The following is a 22,107-nucleotide window of genomic DNA, read 5'->3' as shown; positions in this document are numbered from 1 at the left end:
GCTTCGCCTCCTCCGGTGGGAGGGAAGAGGTTTTTCAAGCCGGCCTTAGCACGTTTCCCCTCGGTACCTAAAGGGTCCTGAGAGGTTGGCAGGGCTGAACTTGTCGACGGCACATTTTATAGAGAGATTTGAGAATTTTACTCAGCACCTTTCAGTAATTCCCAGGGAGAAGAGGTGAATTTCTAGTATAAAACTTAGTATATGCCAGTCACCATGAGTGCAATCCACACTACACAACTGCAATTACACAGCAGTTGCAGTGAACATGGCTTTGTGAGTCTAATATCCTTACTTTTTAATTTGTTATTATTGTGCACTTTCCTAGGTGGACAATGGCACATTTTCTTTGTTTTTCTGTGCTGCAATTTTGATGATCTGATCTTTGATCATAAAAGATCAAACTAAACAAATCATAAAACAATCTGTAAGTACATTCAGAATTGGGCAAGGCTTACTGGAGGGGTGGCTAATAACAGGCAGAAATAGGGATGAATTCTGGAAAGGAGTCAAACAAAATGGAGCCCACAAGAGAATGCCAGGGGAAGGAAAGCGGGGCTCCTTTCATCGAAGCTGCTGTGCTCCAGGTCTGTGTTGGAGTAGTCACCAAAATAGTTCGATCGCACACTCTGTGATCAATGAAACATTTTTGAGCCATGCACTCACCATGTACAAAGGTTTATCAGGGAGGGAGGGAGGGAGGGAGGAAGCAGGGACAGCTCCCTGCAAGCACCCAGAGACCTGCCTGGCAGGGGGTGGGCTCCTCTCCTTGGGCTCAGAGGGCGGGAGAGAAGAGGGCCAGGCCAGATTCCAGAGGACTAGAGCAGAGGCAGCATTCATTTCCTGGTGTTGTAGAAAGATCCAATGGAAGAAACAAAACACAGCAACACAAAACAACAATTCTTACTTTGAGATTCAGAGGTTTATTTTGCTAATAGTTTGGGACATAAACAACCATCATAACACAACTTACTGTAATGAACCATTGCAATGAGTCCACTGTCACTGGTCCAGTAAAGACAGCTATGGGCCGGTGGCCCTGAACACACATTCCTAGGCATACTTTTTATGCTCTTCTGCGCGCATTTCACAACTGCCTTCCTTGTTCTTCCTTTCTGAGTCACTTTCCACCTTACTGATGCACATCTGAAATCTCTATCCATCTGCTACTTTCGGTTCCCTCTTTCTCACGGTTTCATCCTTCTGTGTCCAAATGTATAAAAGCTCCGTCCTTTGCAAAATCATGTTTCGCAATTAGCAACAGCTCAACAGGATTGCAAATAGTTCTGATCCATTTTCATCCTGTCTAAAACTTCGGTTCGTGTTGCTTGCAGGGGATGGCTATTTTCCACCCCCCCATTCTAACGGGGTTGTTTTTCCTCTCTCTGGGAACGCCGCTCGACAAGAGGCCTCCGCCCGGGAAGAGGGCCAGGTGCAACGGCCGGGTCCACAGCCGTCCAGGGCAAGCCAACTCTCGCCTTCTGCCGACGCTGCAGGGGCCTCCCCGGGGCGACCCTTCCCTGGACCAACGGGCGGGGCGGGGGGGGGGCAGTCCCGGGTCTGTTGCGGCTGCGCGGGGCTTCAGCCGCGGGGAGTCCAAGCTGCCCGCCCCTCGCGCCGCTCCTTCCCCGCCGGCTCAGCGCTTTTCCCTGCCGACGATCCGGAGGGAGCCCCGCGCGCGCGTTCGTGCCAGCGCCGCGGCAGTTGGGGAGCCCGGCCGCGTTCCCGGCACCGGCTGGCGGGCGAGAGGCGCGGCCGGTGCGGTCGTGGTCGCCGAGTCCGCCCCCACCAGTCGACGCGGAGCCCGGCAGCGGCCAGGCCAGGCAGGTGAGGGCGGGGGGCGGGCGAGGGACGCGGCTCGGCCTCGTCGCCTTTGCCGCAGAGCGGAGCCGCCCTCCGCCGGGAGGGAGGCCAGCTGAGCGGGCGCAGGAGGAGGAGAGGCCGCCGCCCGCCTTGCCTCCGCGCTACACCGCCGACCCCGGCCCGCCCGCGTCGGAGCCCCCGCCCGGAGCCCCGGCCGCCCCACCCCGGGGCCTCTCTCTCCGCGCCGGCTGGGAAAAAAAGCCCCGGGCTCCTCGCTCGGGCATCGGGCGGGGGCGCCTGCGCGGACCCGGCCTCTTCCTCGCCCCCTCGGTTCTCCCCCGACGCCGCTTTTGGGGGCTCCTCCACCGCCCCCGCGGCCTTGGACCGAGGGTCGCGGAGGCCTTCCGGCCATAGGCGGGCCGCCCAGCCCTTTGGGTGGGGCTCCTGGGCCTCCTTTATGGGGGCGGGAGGCCGAGGGCCGGGAAGGGGAGCCTCCTGTTTCCCGCCCCGGGTTGTGATCGCCGGTTAGCGGTGAACCTCTGCTCCTTCTCCCCGCTGGGCTGGGACTCGGGCCTCCGCAAGGCGGGTGGTTGCTTTCCCGAGAGTCCCTGGGCCCTTTGCCCGGCTGATGCCCGGCTGGCCTTCCCCGGCTCAGCGCTGGGGATGGAGTCTGGCTCCGGGTGCCCGACGTGGCCCCTGCGGTCTCTGGGCCGGGAAGCTGAGCGGAGGCCTCCCGGGGTTGGAAAGGCCTTCGCGACCCAGAGGGAGGCGCATCCTGTGGGGGAACTTCCAGCCAGACCAGGAGGAGGGGAGATGAAGCAGGCAGGGAGAACTCGGGCCCGAGAGACCCGGGACTGACACCCCCCTCCCCAGCTTCACAGAGCCTTCCCTGCCTGCTCCCAAGGAGGGCGACCCCCCCGGGAGATTCCTGGACTACAGGCAGAATTCAGGAAGTACTTCGCTTGAACTGTGGACCTGTGGGGGGCTCTCTTGCGCCTGGCCTGTCCCCCTTAGCGAAGGAAGACGTTGAGGGCTCAGACACCCCCAGCAGGGCAGGCTGTTTGCAGAAGGTCTGCCCTGGACTGGCCCTCCCCTCTCCTGCCCTCCCTCCCGTCCCCTCTGCTGCCAGGCAGCTCTCTGGGTGCTTGAAGGCAGCTGCTCCCCTCCCCCTTAGCTGCTTTGTTTCTAGGGCAGATGCACCTGGGTGGTTTTTACCTGGCCCCAAGCCCTCTCCATCCTGACCCCCTCCTCTGAACTCCTCCCATCTAGCAGGGTCTTTGGTTTAATGGGGGAGCCCCCACTGCACAGAGGACTCCAAAGGGCTCCGGCCAGTTCCTTGGCCCATTCCTCCCCACGCCCTCTTCTCTAAGCAAGGGGGCCCTGGTGCTGCCTGAGCCAGGTGGTTTTCTTGCAGACGTTTCATCACCCAAACTAGGCAACGTCATCAGGGCTAGAAGGGAGTGGGGTTTGCTCTCATTTTGTATTCTAATGACTTGCCCTGAATGCGGGTGGGGGAGATCTCAGAGGCTCTTTGGCTGGGCTGTTTACTGTTAGCTAGTTTGGTAGGTTGGGGTTTTGTTTACTTCTTGATTGTTGGTCTGAGATTAATCTTAGTGTTAATCTATGCTCATCTGGATATTGATAGGGGTGGGGAGGTGTTTGGTCATTTTGTTCCCTTTTGGGGTTTGTTGATTGTCCCTTTTATATACAGTATGTAGATGTTGTTTATGTCTACGTGTCCATTGATGGCCAATTGGTCAAGAGTGCCAGTTTTTAATTTTTTAATTTTTACACATCTCTTTATGTGGCAACATGATTCCAGATTATAACACTTGTACATAATCATACTTTCATTTCCACCAATCTTATATAATGTCATCTCATATTGTCCATTTCACTCATCTTTAAATAAGTTTCCATTTCATATTTCAATTCATTAATTCAATATCAATATCATTTCATCCACATATAGATTCCCAGTTCTTTATCCCCTATTATTTCCATTTTTAGCTTACCACCTATTTTATTTAACATTAAACATCATTCTTATCCTTAATTTTTCCTAAGCCAATTATATAATAAACAATCTAAAAAGAGCAAAAATAAGACAAAGCCAATATATTTAGGATCCACATGGTATATCTCCTCAATCTATCTAATTAAATAATTCATTCCCCACCTTTAAACATATTAACATTAAATAATCAACTGTATATTTTAAAACATATATTTTAAAGTATCCCCCCATAAAATTGCTAAAATAGTATAGTATAGTATTAGTATATCTCATTTTTTCACTTTTCTTTTAATCATTAATAATCATATTTCCCCCTTTTCTACTTAGACAAAATTTATATATTTTAATACATTTCACTTTCCTTATAATCATTAATATTTTTTCTTCCTTACCACTTATCCAAATTTTTTCTATATATTTTACTACATTTCCATTCCCCTATTTTAATCCTCTAATGTAAGGGTTCATAACAGCATAATTCATATACAGTGTGTGTGTGTGTGTGTGTGTGTGTGTGTATAATCCTAAAATAATTTTCATAAAATTTTAAACTAAGTACCAATATATATTCTCATGTGGTATCCCACTTGTACAATCCCTAACCCTTATTTCTAAATCTCATAACTTTATCATTCCTTTTAATTTTGGCTAGGTATCCCTTTTCTAAGTTTCCCCAATCTATCTTCTTTTTTCCTTCTAGTTCTATTTTTATTTCCCTCTGCCTGTCAGCCATGTTCCCCACTCACTCCTTTTCAGTTCTCTTTTTTGGGGTTTCTTCTTGCATATTTTTTTTATTTGTCAATTGCTTACAAGATAATAGGTATAAGTAAAAACATAGTTATGAATACATGGATACATATAAGAAAAATAAAAAAAATAAAAGAAACAATAGGACAGGGATGGTAGGCACGTTGGTGTGCTTATGCATACCCCCTCAGACCTCTTAGGAAAGGGGTGAGGTCAATAGTAGACAGTCTAAGGTTAAGGTTTTTGGGGTTTGGGGAAGAAACCACAGAGTCAGGTAGAGTATTCCAGACATTGACCACAATGTGGCTGAAGTCGTATTTCCTGCAATCAAGTTTGGTGTGGTTAACCTTGAGTTTGTATCGTGTGCTCTTGTGTTATGGTTGAAGCTGAAGTATTTATTGACAGGTAGGACATTGCAGTGTATGATTTTACATACTATACTTACATTGGATCGAAGGCGGCGTAGTTCTAGGTTTTCTAGGTCTAGAATTTCGAGTCTGGTGGCATAAGGTATTCTGCAACAAGTAGAGGAGTGGAGAACTCTTCTTGTGAAATATTTCTGGACTTTCTCAACTGTGTTAATATCAGATACGTAATGCGGGTTCCAGACTGATGAGCTGTATTTGAGTATTGGTCTAGCAAATGTTTTGTATGCTCTAGTTAGTAGTGTGATATTACCAGAGAAAAAGCTACATAAGACTAGGTTAACAACTCTTAACGCCTTTTTGGCTATGTAGTTACAGTGGGCTCTAGCACTTAGGTCATTTGAGATGAGTACTCCAAGATCCTTGACAGAGTTTGGATCACCAACAAGGTCTTGACTATTCAGCCTGTATTTTATTTTCTGATTTTTTTTGCCAATATGTAAGACAGAGCATTTATTTGTTGAGATTTGAAGTTGCCATTTGATTGACCATTTTGATACATAGTCAAGGTCTCTTTGAAGGGTAGCAGTATTGTTTGTGGTGTTGAATAGCTTTACATCATCAGGAAGAGAACACTTTTGCTCTTGATATGATCACTGAGGTCATATATGTACTCTATTGTATATCTAAGAAAAATTAAAGCAACACACACAGGCCCAAACACAATTATTTGAATTAAAAGAGGAAAATATGAAGAACTTCATACTCATCAAGGCTATTATTGTCCTCTTAATTCGTCCTCTCTGAAGTTCCTTTGTTCTTCTGCGAGCTGTGATGCCATTAGTTTATTCAGCATTATCTCCACCAGTGTCATTCTTTCTTTAAACATCTCTCTCACATTTTGGAGCTCCGACTTAAATTCTTTGCTTATTTCTTCCATTTCTTTGGTCTATTAAGTTATTTTTTATTTTATTAAGGATCAAGTTTTTCTGTTATAATCCTTGTCAAAAATCCCTGTTTTTCTCACTTTCTCTTTCTTCTGTTTTCTTGTCACAATCAACCTCCAACAGTCCCAAAGTGTTGCATTCTTTTATATTTTACTGTAATCCTTTTTTTTTTATAAAACTTCTGGAGATCATATTTATACAACCAATAATTTTCCATAGAAACATAAAAGAAGGAAATCTTTAACCCTTAGGTGATGCTCTATATCACTTTCTTCTTAAAATTCTTTTATTTTAAATCACTTTTCTGTAGTATTAATATTCAATTTTATCAATTCCAAATAAATCCAGCATTTTATCCAGTGCCTGATTAATGTCCAATTCCGTATATTGTTCCAAATTTAGTCTCTAATTACATATAATTCTTTTATTTCCGGTTTTTTCTTTACCTTATATTTTCCTCTTATTTCTCATTTGCTGCTACTACTCTTCCAAACGAGGGCTCCTTCTTTCTGCTTTTTTGGGGTTATCAAAAAGAATGTTCAAAGTCTTTTATCCAGTTACACGCTGCTCACCACTTTCACACTCAAGCACAAACTTGTGTCCCGGCAGCTTCCCGTCTTCAGGGCAGCCATTAAAGACTGAGGCTTCTCCCTGTCTTCTAGGGGAGCTTACCAAGCCAGGGAGAGGAGATGCGGCTCCTCTCGACCCAGCTGACTGTCTCCCCCTCTTCCCCTACGAAGTGGGTCAGATGGATCCAGTCCTTTAAGGACCCCTCCAACAGGGTAAGCACGGAACAAAGCCACGCACAATCACGGTCTCTGATCCGTTGCTGACAAGAACGCCACCGGAAGTCGAATGCGTTTTCATCATGCCTTCTGCCTGCCGGTTGATGTTCCTAGGTGGATTCTGCTGGTCTTCTAAACCTGCTTGTCCTATGGCTGCTGCGGTCTTGACACTGCATGTTGTAGATTACACCTGTCTTTCTGTCTCTTTTCTTTTGGGGCCTGCTGGGTCTTTTGGTTTACTAGGGGCGTTTTGGAGGGTCTCTCTCTCTCTCCCTCTCTCTCTCCCTCAAATGCCTCCCCACCAGGACCCCCAAGGTTCAACCCCAACCAGGAGGGGAGCCTGCCCAGTGCAGGAGACAAGGAACAGGATCTGCCTAATACGGCACCTTCTGGCTCACTTGGGGGGCTTTCAAAGGATTCCACAACCTTCTTCACAAACACGGTTACCAACCCGGGGAGCCCCTTCTATGCTCGCCCTTTTCATGTTTGTTTCCTAAGTGAAGAATTTAAAACGCCATTTTCTTACCTTCTCCAGCCTGTTTGGACTGTTTGGGTTGCATTTCTGCCTTCTAGGAAATCAGCCGTCCCATCCTATTTGACCTGCATTCCCATGACTTCTTCCTCCTGTGGTGCTAAAAGATCCACCACCACTACCACACACACAGAGAGAGAGATGAGTTGCAGTCATAGGGTCAACCTCTGAGATTCCCTCCCACCCCCACCCCCTTGCCCCTTTTAAGTGCAAAGGGGCTTGAGGTGCCCCGGACAGGAAACCTCCACAGGGAGCTGAATTGGCCCTGGCAAACCACCATTTCTATTCCCGGCCAGCCGTATCTCAGAGAGCCAGTGCGGCTGCCTGCTGACCTCGGAGGAAGGGATCGAAGGTCACCAGGTGGGCTTCTCAGGAGCAACCCCAGGCCATCGTGTGATTGCAGCCCCTTCCTCTTTGTCTTGCCTGGCCCAAGGGACACTCTGGGTTTGCTTTTGTTCAGGGCCACCTCTTTGTTGGTCTTTGGTGCACACGGTTTGTCGTTTGCACGCTTAACAACTGTGGGGTCCTGGGTGCTCTCTGGGCCAGGGTGGTTTCTAGTCGATGTTTTCATTCCCAAACTCGGCAACACCATCAGTGCCCACCGAGGTACAAATTTTACCATCTGTCAATACACTTCATAAATTTTTGTTTTATCTTCAAAACAATTTGGTTGCTTTAGGCCAGGGATCTCCAAACCTGGCAACTTTAAGACTTCTGGGCTTGACCTCCTCCTGGGAATTAAAGTCTAGAAGTCTTAAAGTTGCCAGGGTTCGAGACCCCTGCTTTAGGCAAGGAAGGTCGTGGTTACAACAACCCAAATCGGTAATGGAAAAGTTGGAGGGGGGGAGAGGAGCCTGCGGAGGAGCCCCACCCAGGGCCTCTTTCCAGCTGGATGAGGAACCAGTGAAGATGATGATGATGATGATGATGATGTAGGAGCCCCGGTGGGTGCAGTGGTTAGAACGCAGGATTGCAGGCCGACTCTGCCCACAACCAGGAGTTTGATCCCGATGGGCTCAAGCTTGTTCCATCCTTCCGAGGTTGGTAAAATGGGGCCCAGATTGTTGGGGGTTCATAGGCTGCCATGTAGGGGGCAGTATATAATAAGCCCACGTGCTATCGCTATGTATGTTTTGACTACAAGTTCCTCACCAGAGTTGAACCCACGTCGTGGCCATGCCACCCAGCCCACAGTTGTTGCTTGCTAACCAGCATGCCACGGGGGGTTGTTTGCCAAATGTTTTGCTCAAATGAAGGCAAATTCCGGCTACAGTGTTCCCACTAACTGGTAAGGAGCTCTGGTGCAGTTTATCCTTGACCGATTCATACCGGCTGAAGGGTCAGCCTCTTAAGGGGTGATCCCTTTTCGCCTTTTCACAGGTAAAATAAGAGGAGGGAGGTGTGTTGGATATTTTGCCACCCTGAGTTATTTGTAAAAATAATAAAGATGGGATACAACATTAAAAATAGGTAAGCACCCATTTTTCTTCCTCCATTTGCTTGGCCTGCCAATAATTCACTTGCTTCCAGAGAAACTGGGGGGCCGTCAGCTTATTCCCCCCCCCCCTTCCCGAGGTGGTTCCTCTGGTCTTGGAGACTTGGCTCCTGCAGAGGGAGAATCCAGGCAGAACGTGCAGGTGGCAGCTGAGCTCGGAGAAGGAGTGAAGAGCCACCGAGCAGCCTCTGGGCTCTCTTCCTTTTTTGCGGCAGGTCTCTCTTCCCAGCCGCTCTGACCACCCCTTTGGGTGACCCCCCCCTCCTTCCTCCTCCTGACTGCCGTGGGTTCCAGTGGGGCTTTGGGCAGTGGCTTCTCTAGGAACTTGCTCCCCGCCTGAGTTCCTTTCCTTGCCACGGGAGCCGCCTTTGCGGGACTCTGAACTGATTAAAGTCCAGTATCAATCGGGCGGTTTTACTTTCCCTTAAAAGCCAACAACTTCAGCCTTCTGCACTTCCGCCACCAAGTCTGCCCTGTGGGCTGCCCAGGGCTTGGCCAGAGCGTCCAGCTGTGAGGCCTTGACCCCTTGTGCCTGGCGCTTCCTGGCCTTTGGGGTTGATCTCTGTGACTGCAGGGGTGCCCGTGCTTTCCATCAGAGGGCCAACTGCCGTGATCCATGGGCGGTATTTTATTAGATTTGACAAAATTTCTCATGATGCCCTCCTTGTGAAATGATAAAATAAGGTTAGGGAGCAAAGCCCACCCTCATTAGTACTGATGATGTAACCTAGTTGGGTCATGAAATGTCTGCAAGCAAACCACCAAGCTCAGAGAGCACCAAGGACCCCACGGTTCAACACTAAGCTAGTTTTAAAATAAACAAGATAAAATAAGAGATGGATGTTGTAATTATTAGCTAGATTCATAATTTCCTGATGGCCCTCGAATAATTCCCCACCGTGACTCCAGTGCGGGCAGCAGCCTGAAGGGAGGTGCCGGGGGGCTGTGCCCTGGCCTTCACCCAAAGGCTTGGAAGTGGGAATCGAGGGGAGAGTGACCCTGCGGGCTGGTGCCATGGAGCTGGGAGGGCTGGCCAACACTTTGGAGGGCAGGGAGAAGAGCCCCGATAGCCCTCTCTTTGCAAAGCTTTAGCAGGTCCTGCGGGGGGGACTGATGACCTCTGTAGCCCCTTCCAACTCAGTGATTCTGCATCTTACACTTGCCATGGTGGCACAAAGCTTCAGGTGGCACAAAGCTCTTCCTCAGGCAGGCAGGCAGTCGTGGCTGAAGAGGTGGCTTGGTTGGCTGAGGAGTCCAGCATCCCCAGGGAATAAATGGGGGGAAGGGGATGTTGGGGCAGTTTCAGTCCGGGGCTCCGTTGAATTGAATTGGGACAAGGGGGAGCAAAGCCTGTGAGGAGAGAGAGAAGGGCCACGGCATCCGGTCTCCTCTGGGGCAGAGTTTTCAGCCCCCCAGGAACTCTGGTGCTCCAACACTGGAGATTTTAAAGGAGAGACCGGACAGCCAGGTCTCCTGCTTGAGCAAGGGGTTGAACTAGAAGACCTTCAAGGTCCCTTCCAACTCTTGTTATTCTGCTGTTCTACTCTTGTTTAAATCTCAAAGTGTCCTTTTTGGTTCTCTAGGTAGGAAATGGAGCCTGCCGATATGCAACAGGCTTGAACTGGTGGCAGAGTCTTCCCCATTTATGCTTGTTTATTTAACCAATTGACACAGCACTTTGGGTGGCTCACAGAATTATGACCAGAGCGAAGAAGAGCCACAAATCAGAATCACCACCTGGGTTTGGAAATGCAGTGAGCCTCAGCCAAGGTGGAGACTGGACGCTTAAAGCTCTGCCAGAGGTCCCGGGTTGTGGGGGGGCATCAGTGTCACTTCCAGCCCAACCGATCTGGTTAAGCTGGTTGTCAGTCGGTGCCCAAGACAAACGGGGGAGGGGGTCTTTTAAAGGGGGATGGGGGAAGAAGTTTGAGATGGATTGGGGCTCTGGCTGTTCCTTTCCAGATCAGGAGGTTATTCTGAGCAGCATATATAAATGGGTGTGTGTGTGTGTGTGTGTGTGTGTGTGTGTGTGTAAAGGGTCACGTCAGAGGAGAAGAGAATGCAGAAGAGATAAGGGCTACTACTGGGGGGGGGGGTTACCAAAACAGGCCAGGCTTATCTGGGAAGGCCTGGAGGTTTATTTTGGAGCCGCTCTAAGCCGGGAAGGCTTCTTCTGAGCGTTGCCCCTGCCCCTCCCTTGCCAGCCATGCTTGGCTCCCTCCCCCCTGTAAGCCGCTTTGCTTTGGGCGGTCACTATAATGACCTACTTACAGGGGAGCGTTTGGCTGCAATAGTCGCTCACTCCACCCCTAGGTCGGTCGGTGGTGTTTGGAGAAAGGACCCTGGGAGACTCCTGGATCGCAGCTGCTGCCCTGGCAAGTTTGGCAAGGCTCCCCTGTGGCCAGTAATGGGGGCGGGGGGGAGAGGGCTAGGGCCCCCAGTGCTCTGTCCCTTGCTGGGATTCTGGCTTCACTCACGTCCAGCCCAGAATCTGGGAAGAATTTGCTGTCCTCCTGCGCCAAGTTTGGCATCCAAGGGCTCCTGTAGGGTAGCTTGTATGGTCTCTGCCAGAACCTGTCCTGCCAAGATGCCTGAGCATCTCTGCCATTTTGAGCTGGCATTGGCCGTGGCTGACTGCTTGCAGCTTTCCCAAAGCCAGCTGGCTTCGTTCTCACGGGACCTAGCGATGCGGTGCTGAGGATCCAATGGGGAGCACACATTGGGATCTCTGCGGTAGCGGCGTCCATGATGCAGCCCCCCAGGAGCTTCGCTGAGCGGGCGCTTTGCACTTGGGCCTGCGTGGGGATGTCAGGCTTCCCCCAAAGGGCCGGGAGAGGGAACCAGATAGGGTGCATTGCTTCGGCTGTTGTGCCAACCACGCTTTGCTGTGCCAAGGAGCCGAGAGACTTGACTTCTTCCCAGGGAGATGAGCTTCCGGCCTAATGGGCCGTGATCTCATTAGCTGGCACCTTCCAAGGTGCAGAGCTCGCCGTTGGCTTTATTTCCTTTTGATTCTGTGCAGCTGCACTCCATTTGGGCCGAGGGCAACTGCTGAACGTCCATGGTCAACCCGATGACCAGTCCAGGTGGCCTCTCTGCTCCCCTTCTTCGTCACTGGTGAAATTGGCAGTCTCTTCTGCATAACAAGCAGATAGTAATGAATTGAGCCAGGCCAAATTCAGTGCCCATTTAGGAAAGAGCAAGGGGGGAGGTTCCTGGCCTACCCAGGGCAGCCTGGAAAGCCCTGGGGTTAGTGGGTGACATCCCAGCCATCATCACCTGGGCTTGGGCTGCTCGGAGCCCCTTTGAGGTGGCCAGGCACCTCGTGCTGCTTCCCCAGGAGGGCTGGGCTGGTGGCCCCCCGCCCCTTTAAGACCTCTCCCCAACCAGCCCAGCTGCTTAGAGGAGGTCTGGCTCTTCTGCACAGGAAGCAATTTGATGTTAAGGAGGAATGTAGTTTACTCCTGGTAGTAAGGAGCAGCAGATGACCCGGGAAGGGTGGGGAAATGACCTGGGACTACCACGCAAGGGCCTGCTGGGGTTGGGTTGCCCAAAGGCCAGGGAGGCTGGTTTGGGCCCTTTGGGGCCCCACTGAATTGGGCACGTGAGCAGGGCCCAGTTGCAGGGTGGGTCTTGGCTGGGGATCTGCCGTGGGTGGGCCCAGAGCCTTTGGGGCTGGAGTGGATAAAGGTGTAGTATCCCAAGTGGGGTCAATGTGGCCACTGGGGCTGTGTGGGCTGCACTACAGTGTACGGTGGTGTCTGCTGCTCTGCTGTGTGTGTGTGTGCATGTGTGGCTGGCAGTTCTGCAACCATTTTATCCAGTCTTGGCTTTGCTGCCATTTCGGGTGAGGGCAGCGGGCACCTTGGAGCTCTCCTCCCTTGGTGGGCATTCGGTTGAGGGAATCCAGGCATTTCCAGGGATGAGGCGGAGAGAGGATGGGGCGCAATGGACCGGCAGGGGATGCTTGCCTGCTCAAGACCCGGACGGGCTCTTGGGAGGGAGGCTTGTTCTTGCGGGACGGGTCTCAGGCGCACGAAGGGCGGTCAGCGCCCCCAGCCCGGACTGCCCCCACTGGGCCAAGGGGGCCCCTGGAGGGCGGCGGTGTCGACGATTCGGTGCAGCCACAACCTGGTCTCGCCCGTTACGGTCCCGCTCTCCGGCGGGAAGGGGGGGCGGGGGCCGAGCGGGCCAGCCTGGGCGAGGGGAGCCCCTCCCCCCGCGGCTCCTGCCCGACGCCGCCTCCCCGGCCGGTTGCCGTGGGGAGGGGCGTGCGGGGGAGCTGAGCCGCTGACGTCACCGCCCCGCCCCCTCGGTGCCCGGCCTGGGAAGGGAGAAGCCGCCGCCGGTCCTGCGCAGCCTGAGCGCTGCGGGCTCCGGGAGCGACGGTGAGTCAGCAGCCCCGGGAAGGGCGGCGGGAGGCGGCGCCTTCCCCGGGCAGCCGCAGGGTCCGGCTCCGTCCCCTGGAGCGGCCATCCTCTCCGGCGGCGCATCGGGCGCGAGGGTCCCGTGGGCGGCTGGCGCCCCGGCCGAGGGGAGGCTTCGCTCCGGGGGCTTCCGCGCCGCCCCCGCAGCGGCCCCGCCGCCTCAAGCGGCTCCCCTGCCGCGCACGCCCCAGTCGCCCTGCCCGGCCCGGATGGCCCCGGCCGCCGAGCCCTCCTCATCCCCGCCGACCCCGAGGAGCAGGCAGGAGGCCGGCCGAGCCTCTTCCCGGTGCCCCTCCCGGCATCTGGGCCTCCGCAGCTGGAACGGCTGCGGCTCCGTGGCCGCTGAGTGCCCCGGAGGAGCCCCGCGAGCTGCTCCGAGAGGCCTCGACCCTCCCTGGCCCGCCGGAGCGGCTCGCCCGGAGCTCGGAAGGGCGGCCGGGCGGCGGCTTCTCCGGGGGCTCCGCTGAGCCGGGAGAGCAGCGCTGGGAACGTTTCCGCAGCCGCCCACTTGAAGGGCAGCTCTCCGGAAATCAAGAGCCGCATAAATTTAAAAACTATAAAAGGCAACCAGGTAAAACTTGGAAACGTTAAAAGAAAAAACCGAAAAACTGGCCCCGACCCCGGTGAAGGAGCCGCCCTCCGCTAATCTGGCACAGCTTGAGGGCAAAGGCAGCCCTGGGACGCCCCACGGAGGGCTACGGGGCTGGGGGGTTGGAGGGGCTTCTGCCCCAGAAAAGGCTGGTTTCCTGGGCCCCCTTAGAGGACGGTTCCTCCTCTCTCTGACCGGGAGGGAGGGAGGCGTGGATCCCTGTAGGAAAAGGTGACCCTCCAGGCAATCTGGCCCTGTGCCGCGTACGGCTTTAAGGGGAGGAATTGCACCGAGAAAGAAATGGGGGACCAGAGCAGCCGGCGCAAGAGAGGGGCCACCCCTATTCTTGTGGGGGTCCTGCTGCAGTCTGCACCGACTGAAGTTTCTGGGTGGTCTTCAAGGGCAGCCCTCTCCATGGGCAGATCATTGCAGGAGTCCAGGCGGGAGGGGACCGAGGCCTCCTGGTCCAGGAAGGGGCTCAACTGGCCCACCAGACAGACCATCGGTGCAAAGGCCTCCCCGGCCATGGCTGCCCCTTCAGCAGGAGTCCCCCCTTGCGCTTCAGCTCAGTCCAGGGAGCCGAAGGTGAAGCATCGCCAGGCCTGGGTGGGTTAGGGTTGTCTGTGTGTGAGACCCAAAGCCCCACAGCCACCCTGTCTCTCCAGGACCAAGTGGGAGCCGGCCCTCACAAGCTGCAGGCCCTCAGCCAGCACTGCCGGGGCCTCCCCTGTGCAAGCTGGCCTTCATGGCAGACCATGAGTGCCAGGCCTCCCTGGACACTTCCCTCCCAGGGCTCTCCCGTTGGGAAGGAGAGGCGGGAGGCCCGGCCCCCAAGACTCCCTCCCTCGCAGGGCCCTGGGGCCTGACCCTCACCTCCTACCAACCCTGGTCACAGAGGAAGGGGGAGAACCACGGGGCCTCCCCCTCCCCACCCCGAAGCAGGCCCAGAGGGACCCCGTGCTGGATGGTAGCCAAAGCCACCCAGAGGGCAACCATCCCCGACCCTCCCGATGGTCAGCGGCCTTTCTGGGCTGTGGCCAGGCTTGAGCCCAGGCTGAGAAGGGTCCGGAGAGCTGGCCCCACCCAGGACCCTCGGGAGCCGTGCGCCACCCCCTTCCCTAAAATGGGATCAAGGGTGGAGACTGGACGAGCGTTCTCCAATACTGCGGGGTCCAAGGACGGACTCTTGAGGAGGGGGCGCACCACCCCTGTCTCCTCCAGGGCCTGCAGCCCCCTCCCCTCCTCACTGAGAGGCAGTCATTACTTCGGAGATAAAGCTGCAAAGCACCCAGAGGGGCAGAATCGGGCACCATATGCATTTAATTGGGGTGAAGAAGTAAGAGAGCCTTAAGTTTCCTGAGGGGGTAAAATTTTCGACACTCCAGTTTATTTTTTGAATCTTTGTGACCTTTGAGAGGTGCCTGATTGCGTGATCCCTCACTCCATCCAGGCTCAAAGACGGCACAGTTTCGACAGGGACGAGCCCGTCCACTTGGCCAGCTTGCCCTGCGTGGTTCAGGCTCATGGGGGCTGCAGCTCTGGACCTGGGGGGACCCCCAGAAATGGAACCCCCGGAAGATTCCTCCTCGGCCTCTGCTGAACCCCTGGTGGTGGCTTGCTCCCCCCGCTTGCTGTTCGTGGGTGGGCTCTGGATTGACAGGCGGGGGAGGCTGGGCCGCAAAGGGAAGCCCTGGCTGATTGGGTGGGGGGGGCAGGATGGCATCTGGGCACAGTGCCAGGATTGCTGCCAGGAGGGCAGCTCTTTCCAAAAAGTCAGTCCTCTCCAGGGAGAGTAACGGTTCACTGGGTGCCATGGCAATGGAGCCCATAATAGAAGCCCACAGAGGTGGTAGCCGTGGGGAGCTGCTCCTGCCAGGCAGGGGGGCCCTGGAGGTGGGTCAGGCCTTGCTGGGCCAGGCTGTCTGAAAGCATGCAAAGGGGGCTGGCGAAGGATGCCACGGGGCTGAGTGGGGCCTGCCTGCCTGCACAGTTGCAATGGGCCCGGAGGCTGGAATGGGCTGAGATTTGGGGGGCGGGGGGAATTTGTATAATGGGGGACAGCTGGGGACCTTCCAGGGATCCTCTTCCTTGGCGCTGAACCCCTCCAGCCCTTGGCAACCTCAAGTGAATGCTGTGGCTTATGGGTTAGACCACCGCAGGGTCAGAGGCCAGGTCCCCCCTCCTAATGAAGGGGTGGGGGCCCAGCCCCGCCTCTCCCGAAGGTGTCTGTCTTTCATGGCGGCTCCTTCCTTGTCCAAGTGGGTCTTTGGGGGGCCCCCAAGGGGAGGTGCCCCCTGAGCAGCCGTGGTGGGTGAGGAAACTCCCCATGAAGCAGCTCCAGCTGATCCCAAGGAAAGCCAAGCAGGGCCGGATCCGGTTAGTGCTTGGATTGGGGCCACAGAGCCCCCAAAGGGCCCACCTCTCCCCCGCAAAGGGAGGAAGGCTTCCCCATTTGGCCTCCTTGCCCGCCATAAGTGCCTCCAGGAGTCGAGCTGGGCTCTTGGGGGCTCTGCCAACAGCCAAGGCGGGAGCAGTGCTGAGCCAGCTCTGGTCACTCAGGGAGACCCACATGGTAGACCACAATCCCCGAGGGGGCTGCCTGCTGCTGGTAGGGAGGCCTTGCACCCCTCAGTCGAAAGCTCCTGCCATGCGGGAGAATCTAAACTGGGGGGACCCCAAAAGGCTCAGGCTAGAAGGCGGAGGATAAAGCCGAAGGGAGGCCCAGGGCCACTTCCGGGGAAGAGCAAGAAAATGGGCGCACACAGAGGGGGGGGAGGGAAAGAAAGAACTCCGTCTGCTCCAACCACAGCTGGAAAAAAAGTTGATGCGTTAATCTCTCTGTGACCCTCAAAACCTTTAACGCTATAATTAGAAATTTCTTGCCGAATTGCTTTGGCCACCTCAACTCCCCCGGTGGGATCCCATGGGAGGAGGGCATAAACTGTCCCCCACCCCCAGGGAAGGATGAGCTGCCCTGGAGGCCTTGGCAGGATAAGCCAGGCTCAGCCTGGGGGCCGCCTTGAAAGTGGGGGGCTGTGAACACCCTCAGAAGGGGTGGCGGAGGGTCCTCCCCATCTCTCAGGTTGCTGGGCCCTGGGGCAATGGGGGAGGGGGCATCTGGGGGCTGGTGGGATGTGCTGAATGAGGAGAGGAAATCGAACCCCCAGCAGGTGGGGAGTCTAAGGGCCACGCCTAACTGAGAAGCGAGATTCTCACCTGATCTCTTTAGGGCATCTCAGTTACTCAGGAAGGGTGGTGTTTTTTTTGGGGGGGGGCTGATCCCTGGCATTGGGGAGGGGGATTGTCAGGAGAAGGAGAGACTGTACAGATGCGGCCACGGCCTCTTCACCTGCCTCCCTCTCCTTCCCTGCAGCTCCCAGCATCACCGCCATGTCGCACGAGAAGAGCTTCCTGGTGTCGGGGGACACCTATCCAGGCCCGCAGCCTCCAGCGGCCCCTGGCTACATCCAGGCTCCGTACCCAGTGGCTCCCCACCCACAGGGTCAATTCCAGCCTGCACCGTATGGCCAGACCGGCTATCCGCCGAGCCCCTACCCGGTTTCTCCCTACCCTCAGGCCGGGCCCTACGGACCTTATCCACAAGCCGCATACCCACAAGGGCCGTACCCCCAGGACCCCTATGTGCAGCCGCACCCCGGAGCCCCTGTGAGCCCCCCTGGTAAGTTGTGCCCTGGTGGGCCAAGGGAAGGGGGCAGTTTCCTAGGCAGGGAGCCATTTGCGAAGCCTCGGGGCTCTGCCTCCCCCCCACGCCAATCCTGGGCCATCCACCAGCTGTGAGCGGCCTCTGGGGGTCCACATCTCCTGAAGTCTGACCAGGCGGAAGGGGGCACCCTCCGTGCGGCCTGGGGAGCAGACACTCACCTCCCCCCGCCCTGCTTTCTGGACGGCCGGGTGTCCAGGGGCTGCAGGGAGAGCCGCTCAGCCTGCCTGCACTGCTGCTTCTGCACAGGGCCGATGCACAACAACTACCATGAGGACGGGCCCCCTTCTTACTACGACAACGATGGCTTTACCCCCAGCAACTGGGATGACAAGAACATCCGGCAGGCTTTCATCCGCAAGGTCAGCAGGGTGGTCCCTGTAGGGCTTGACAGGCAGTGTGCTGCTCCTGGTTGGCTGAGAGGCTGCCCCTTTGGTTGCTGCCACCCTGCCCAGCCCCCCTCCCCCCCTCCCCCGGGTGTCCCTTCCATGGGAGGCTTCACCGGAGGCTCAGCTCAGCTCAGGGAACCTCTCTTGGGAAGAAGCGCTCCTTGCAAGGAGAAGGGAATGGTCCTCTGGCCGGGGGGGGGGGAGGGCGGGGGACCCTAACTGCACCCGGAAGGCCCTTCCTCCATGGACCTTCTTGCAGAAACAGGAGACAGTGTAGAGGAGAGGATCTCCACAGCTCCCCTAGGACAGGGCAAAGCAGGGTCTCCGTGCTCTCCCCTTTGGGGGAAGGGCTTCCCTCACTGCCCAAGAAGGGGCTGGGCAAGCTTTTGGGAGGACCCAAGCAGGACAGGGTCCCCCATGTGCCCTGGGAGCAGCTCAGCTGACATGGAAGAGAGTCGGGTGCCTCTTGTAGGGGAGAGCCCAGGCGGGGGGAGGAGGGGGCCCGCCGGATCCTTCCATCGCCCCAGAGGGCTGCCCTGGCCAGGCTGAGCTGCTGCCCTTGCCCTCGCAGGTTTTCCTGGTGCTGACCATCCAGCTCTCGGTGACCTTCTCCTTTGTGGCCATCTTCACCTTCGTGAAGGACGTGAAAGGCTTCGTGCGCAAGAATGTCTGGACGTACTACGTCTCCTATGCGGTGTTCTTCATCTCCCTCATCGTCCTGAGCTGCTGTGGGGATTTCCGGCGGAAGCACCCATGGAACCTGATAGCCCTGGTAGCGCAGGGCCCTGGCGGGAGGGGGAGGTTGAGGCTGCACTCCACTGGGGCTGGGCGGGCCTGGCTGGCTCTCGGGAGAAGCCCCCCAAGGCAGCAAGGAGGCCCCCGCCAAGCTCTGGTGGAGGCACTGACACCCTCGTTTCCCACTGCAGTCCATCCTGACGTTGAGTCTCTCCTACATGGTGGGCATGATCGCCAGCTTCTACAACACGGATGCCGTCATCATGGCCGTGGGCATCACAACTGCCGTGTGCTTCACCGTTGTCATTTTCTCCTTGCAGGTGGGGGCCCTCGGCTTCCTCTGGGATGGGGGAATTGGGCCATGTGGCCGCATACATGTTGGGGTCATGTTCCCAGGTGTGCACGGGGGATTGGAGAGCACCCACTCGCTTTGGACCCCAGGATTTCCCATGCCCATTGGCAGTGCTGCTCTGGGCTATCACTGGGAGTGAAGGGCCCGGGAGTGAGGTTCCTGGTGAAGCCACCGTGCCTGTGCCAGAAGGGTACAGAATCCAGGTCCTCTAGAGCAGAGCCCCTGCCTCATTGCAGCACACACCACGGCTGTCCTCCAACCTGAGAGGCAGAGCCTTTGAGAAGCAAGACCACAGCTGGAGGGGGGGGTTGTTGCATGTGAGCGGGGGTCAGTCTGGGAAAGCAGCCTGGATGTCAAATCCCTCTCTGACTTGCCCTGTGGCCCCCTCCCCTCTGGCAGACCAAGTACGACTTCACCTCCTGCCGCGGCGTGCTGATCGTCTGCCTGATGGTCCTGTTCATCTTTGCCATCCTTTGCATCTTCATCCGAAACCGCATCCTGGAGATCGTCTACGCGTCCCTCGGGGCCCTGCTCTTTACCTGCGTGAGTGACTGGGCCCCACTGGGAAGGGGGCGTCTCCTCGTGGAGCGGCAGGGGCTGCTGTGCGGGAGGCTGAGAGGAAGACCCCCACCCCCAGTTTGGGGACTAACTCCGCTGCTTCTTGCAGTTCTTGGCGGTGGACACCCAGCTGATCCTGGGGAACAAGCAGCTGGCCATCAGCCAGGAGGAATACGTCTTTGCGGCCCTCAACCTCTACACGGACATTATCAACATCTTCCTGTACATCTTGGCCATCATTGGCCGTGCCAAGGATTAGGCCGTCTCCAGCCCTGTCCTCCCTCACAACCCCCTCCCCTCCCCAGTTTTGTTCTCTTTTCCCTACGGGCCCGGTTGGAGTCCTGATGCTCCCCCGGTAGGCGGCTCCGCAAGGTGGCAGCGGTGGGCACTCTTCTTTGGTCTGCCTGTCCAGAGCGGGGAAGAGAAGGGATTTATGCCCGGCATGTCTTGGGTGAACCGGAGTTGAGGAAGGGGTGTACATAGGCTGCTGCTCTTGTCTGCTGCATTTTGCTTGAGAAATGTCTTGTTTCATTTTGGAAACTGCCCTCCTGGGCCCAGGAACCCCTGCTGGGTCCCTCTGATGCCCACCCTGGCCTGCCTTCCCCTTGCTTGCTGGGCATGGCCTTCCCCACTGGCTCCCCCTGGCCGTCCCGGGCAGAGTGTTTCACCCTGGGGGGAGGGGGGGCTGTGGGTGTTGGGCAGCCCTGAGGGTGCACAGCTCGAAGTCTCTCTTGGCACCTCCGTGTTGGGGGTCTGCCGAGACCTCTTGACCAGGATGTTGATGTTACTTGAGGGCACTTTCCTCTCTCTTCTCCCCCCCCCCACCCTCCCCCTCCACATGTGGCTGGCTTTGGGGGGCTTGAAATGCTGCATGTTGAGCCATTGCCGCTCTGCCCTCAAGGCCAGCCTCTGCACTAAGCTGTATAAATAGCAGTCTAATAAAAGTCAGAATACGCCCACAGCAAAGTCTTTGCTTGTCTGGAGGGCCCTTTCCTGGGCTGGGGGCTACCTGATCTTGTGAATGAGCTCCTTTGAATGAGTTGCACAGGAGGCTCCAAGGAGGGATGGAGAGGTGACCGTGGGCGCTGCAGGAACCTTCCAGGGCAGCTGCCTCCAACCTTCCTGGCTTTGCGGATCGACAGTTGGGGGGGGGGGGGAGATGGTTCCACATTTGTGCGAGTGACAGATGCACGCAAGCCACTTGCGCAAACGGATGGGAATGGGGAAGACAGGCTGACACCGTCACTCTCACATAAATCCAAATTACACACTCCTCTCAGCGCCACCGTTCTTTAAAGACTCCTGTGGCGATGGGCCACCCTGATTGGCACCTATGCCCCCACCAGGACCACCTTGGATAATAGAGAACCAAGATCGTGTGAAGTGTTAGTGCCACTGTATAATGCCTTGGGGAGACCACACTTGGGAATATTGCATCTGCTTTTGGTCACCACAATGTAAAAACTAACAGATAATCAGAGTTGAAAGGGACCTTGGAGGTCATCTAGTCCAACCCCCTGCCCAAGCGGGAGATCCTACACCATTCCTGACAGGTGACAGTCCAGTCTTGAAAATCTCAAGGAATGAAGCTCCCACAACTTCCGAGGGCAACTTCTCTTCTGTCTGTTGATTGTTCTCCCTGTCGGAAAATTCCTCCTTATTTCCAGGTTGAATCTCTCCTTGATCAGTTTCCTTCCATTATTGTTCCTTGTCTGGCCTTCCGGTGCTTTAGATGTTGAGACTCCAGAAAGAGTGTAGAGAAGAGGAAGATGTCCGCGATAGGCTAAACCATCTGCAGAAAGTGGGTATGTCTTGCCTAATGGAAAAAAAGGGACCAGGGGTGACGTGATAGCACTTTCCCAGGATTTGAGGGGCTGCCCCCAAAGGAGAGGGGCCGTTCTCCAAGACACCTGAAGACAAGAACATGGGTGGAAACTCACCGAGAAGCAACCTGGAACTAAGAAGAAATTTCCTGACAGAACAATCAGTGGAACAACTTGCCACAAGAAGTTGTAGGGCAACTTAAGTCACGTCATCAAGTCACTTGATGAATCGGGACTTTTCCCTTTCCCTAAACTGGGCATGGGTGTGGCCAGAGCAGGGTGCATCCGGTCTGCAGGCAAGGAGTCTGACAGCCCTGTTGCAGGGCCTCCGTCACTGGAGGTTTTAAAGAAGAGACGGAACAAAACAGTATTTTCTACTTCAGACGGGTTGGACGAGGGTTCAGCCAAGGTCCCTCCTGACTCTTATCCTGAGATGAAAGACGGGCTCCATGAAGAAGTAGATACCCTTTGATCAACAGTGAGATCTTGCTTGGCCTCTTCAGTGCAAGAGAATGGTGAGATTCTGCAGCCGGGTGGGAGCCGTCGGGAGAGTGGGCAAGTGTGACAGGTCCTCTCTCACCAAAGACCCGTGCAACACGCAACTTCCTCATCACCGGTGCAGGTTTCCACTTGGCTACTTCCTGGCTGTACCTCGACTCCAAGCATTGCACCTTATTATGTCCTTGTCAGGAGAAAAGGTGGGATGTCAGAATGCGCCTGTGTTGTGCTGACTGCTGGACAGAACAAAGGTGCATTGTCTCCAAAGTGAAGCTCCAAGCTGTGACCTCAAGGAAGCGAGGCCATCAAAAGACTCAGGCCAAGCTG

The 22,107-nt window shown here is 55.4% G+C and overlaps 1 protein-coding gene across 7 annotated transcripts; it reads left to right on the top strand.

The window, feature by feature from the left end:
- The first annotated feature begins 1,405 nt into the window (after nucleotides 1-1,405).
- On the top strand, nucleotides 1,406-20,420 carry GRINA (glutamate ionotropic receptor NMDA type subunit associated protein 1). Of its 7 annotated transcripts, XM_087962307.1 has the most exons (8): nucleotides 13,307-13,605; nucleotides 13,653-13,686; nucleotides 17,078-17,383; nucleotides 17,675-17,787; nucleotides 18,386-18,586; nucleotides 18,741-18,869; nucleotides 19,301-19,444; nucleotides 19,569-20,420. In XM_087962307.1, the coding sequence occupies exons 3-8, from the start codon at nucleotides 17,095-17,097 to the stop codon at nucleotides 19,716-19,718; spliced, it is 1,026 nt and encodes a 341-aa protein (XP_087818433.1). In that variant the 5' UTR covers nucleotides 13,307-13,605; nucleotides 13,653-13,686; nucleotides 17,078-17,094; the 3' UTR covers nucleotides 19,719-20,420. The 7 variants fall into 7 exon arrangements, with proteins under 7 accessions (XP_026542901.1, XP_087818434.1, XP_087818432.1 ...); XM_026687116.2 differs by lacking the exons at nucleotides 13,307-13,605; nucleotides 13,653-13,686 and adding an exon at nucleotides 1,406-1,824; XM_087962308.1 differs by lacking the exons at nucleotides 13,307-13,605; nucleotides 13,653-13,686 and adding an exon at nucleotides 6,539-6,658.
- Nucleotides 20,421-22,107: the final 1,687 nt, after the last annotated feature.

Source organism: Notechis scutatus, chromosome 3, assembly GCF_049901735.1.
Source record: "Notechis scutatus isolate UNSWTSFEM ecotype Mainland chromosome 3, rNotScu1.2, whole genome shotgun sequence".
In the NCBI taxonomy this organism is placed as follows: Eukaryota; Metazoa; Chordata; class Lepidosauria; order Squamata; family Elapidae; genus Notechis; species Notechis scutatus.
This window is presented reverse-complemented; position numbering and strand designations above follow the sequence as displayed.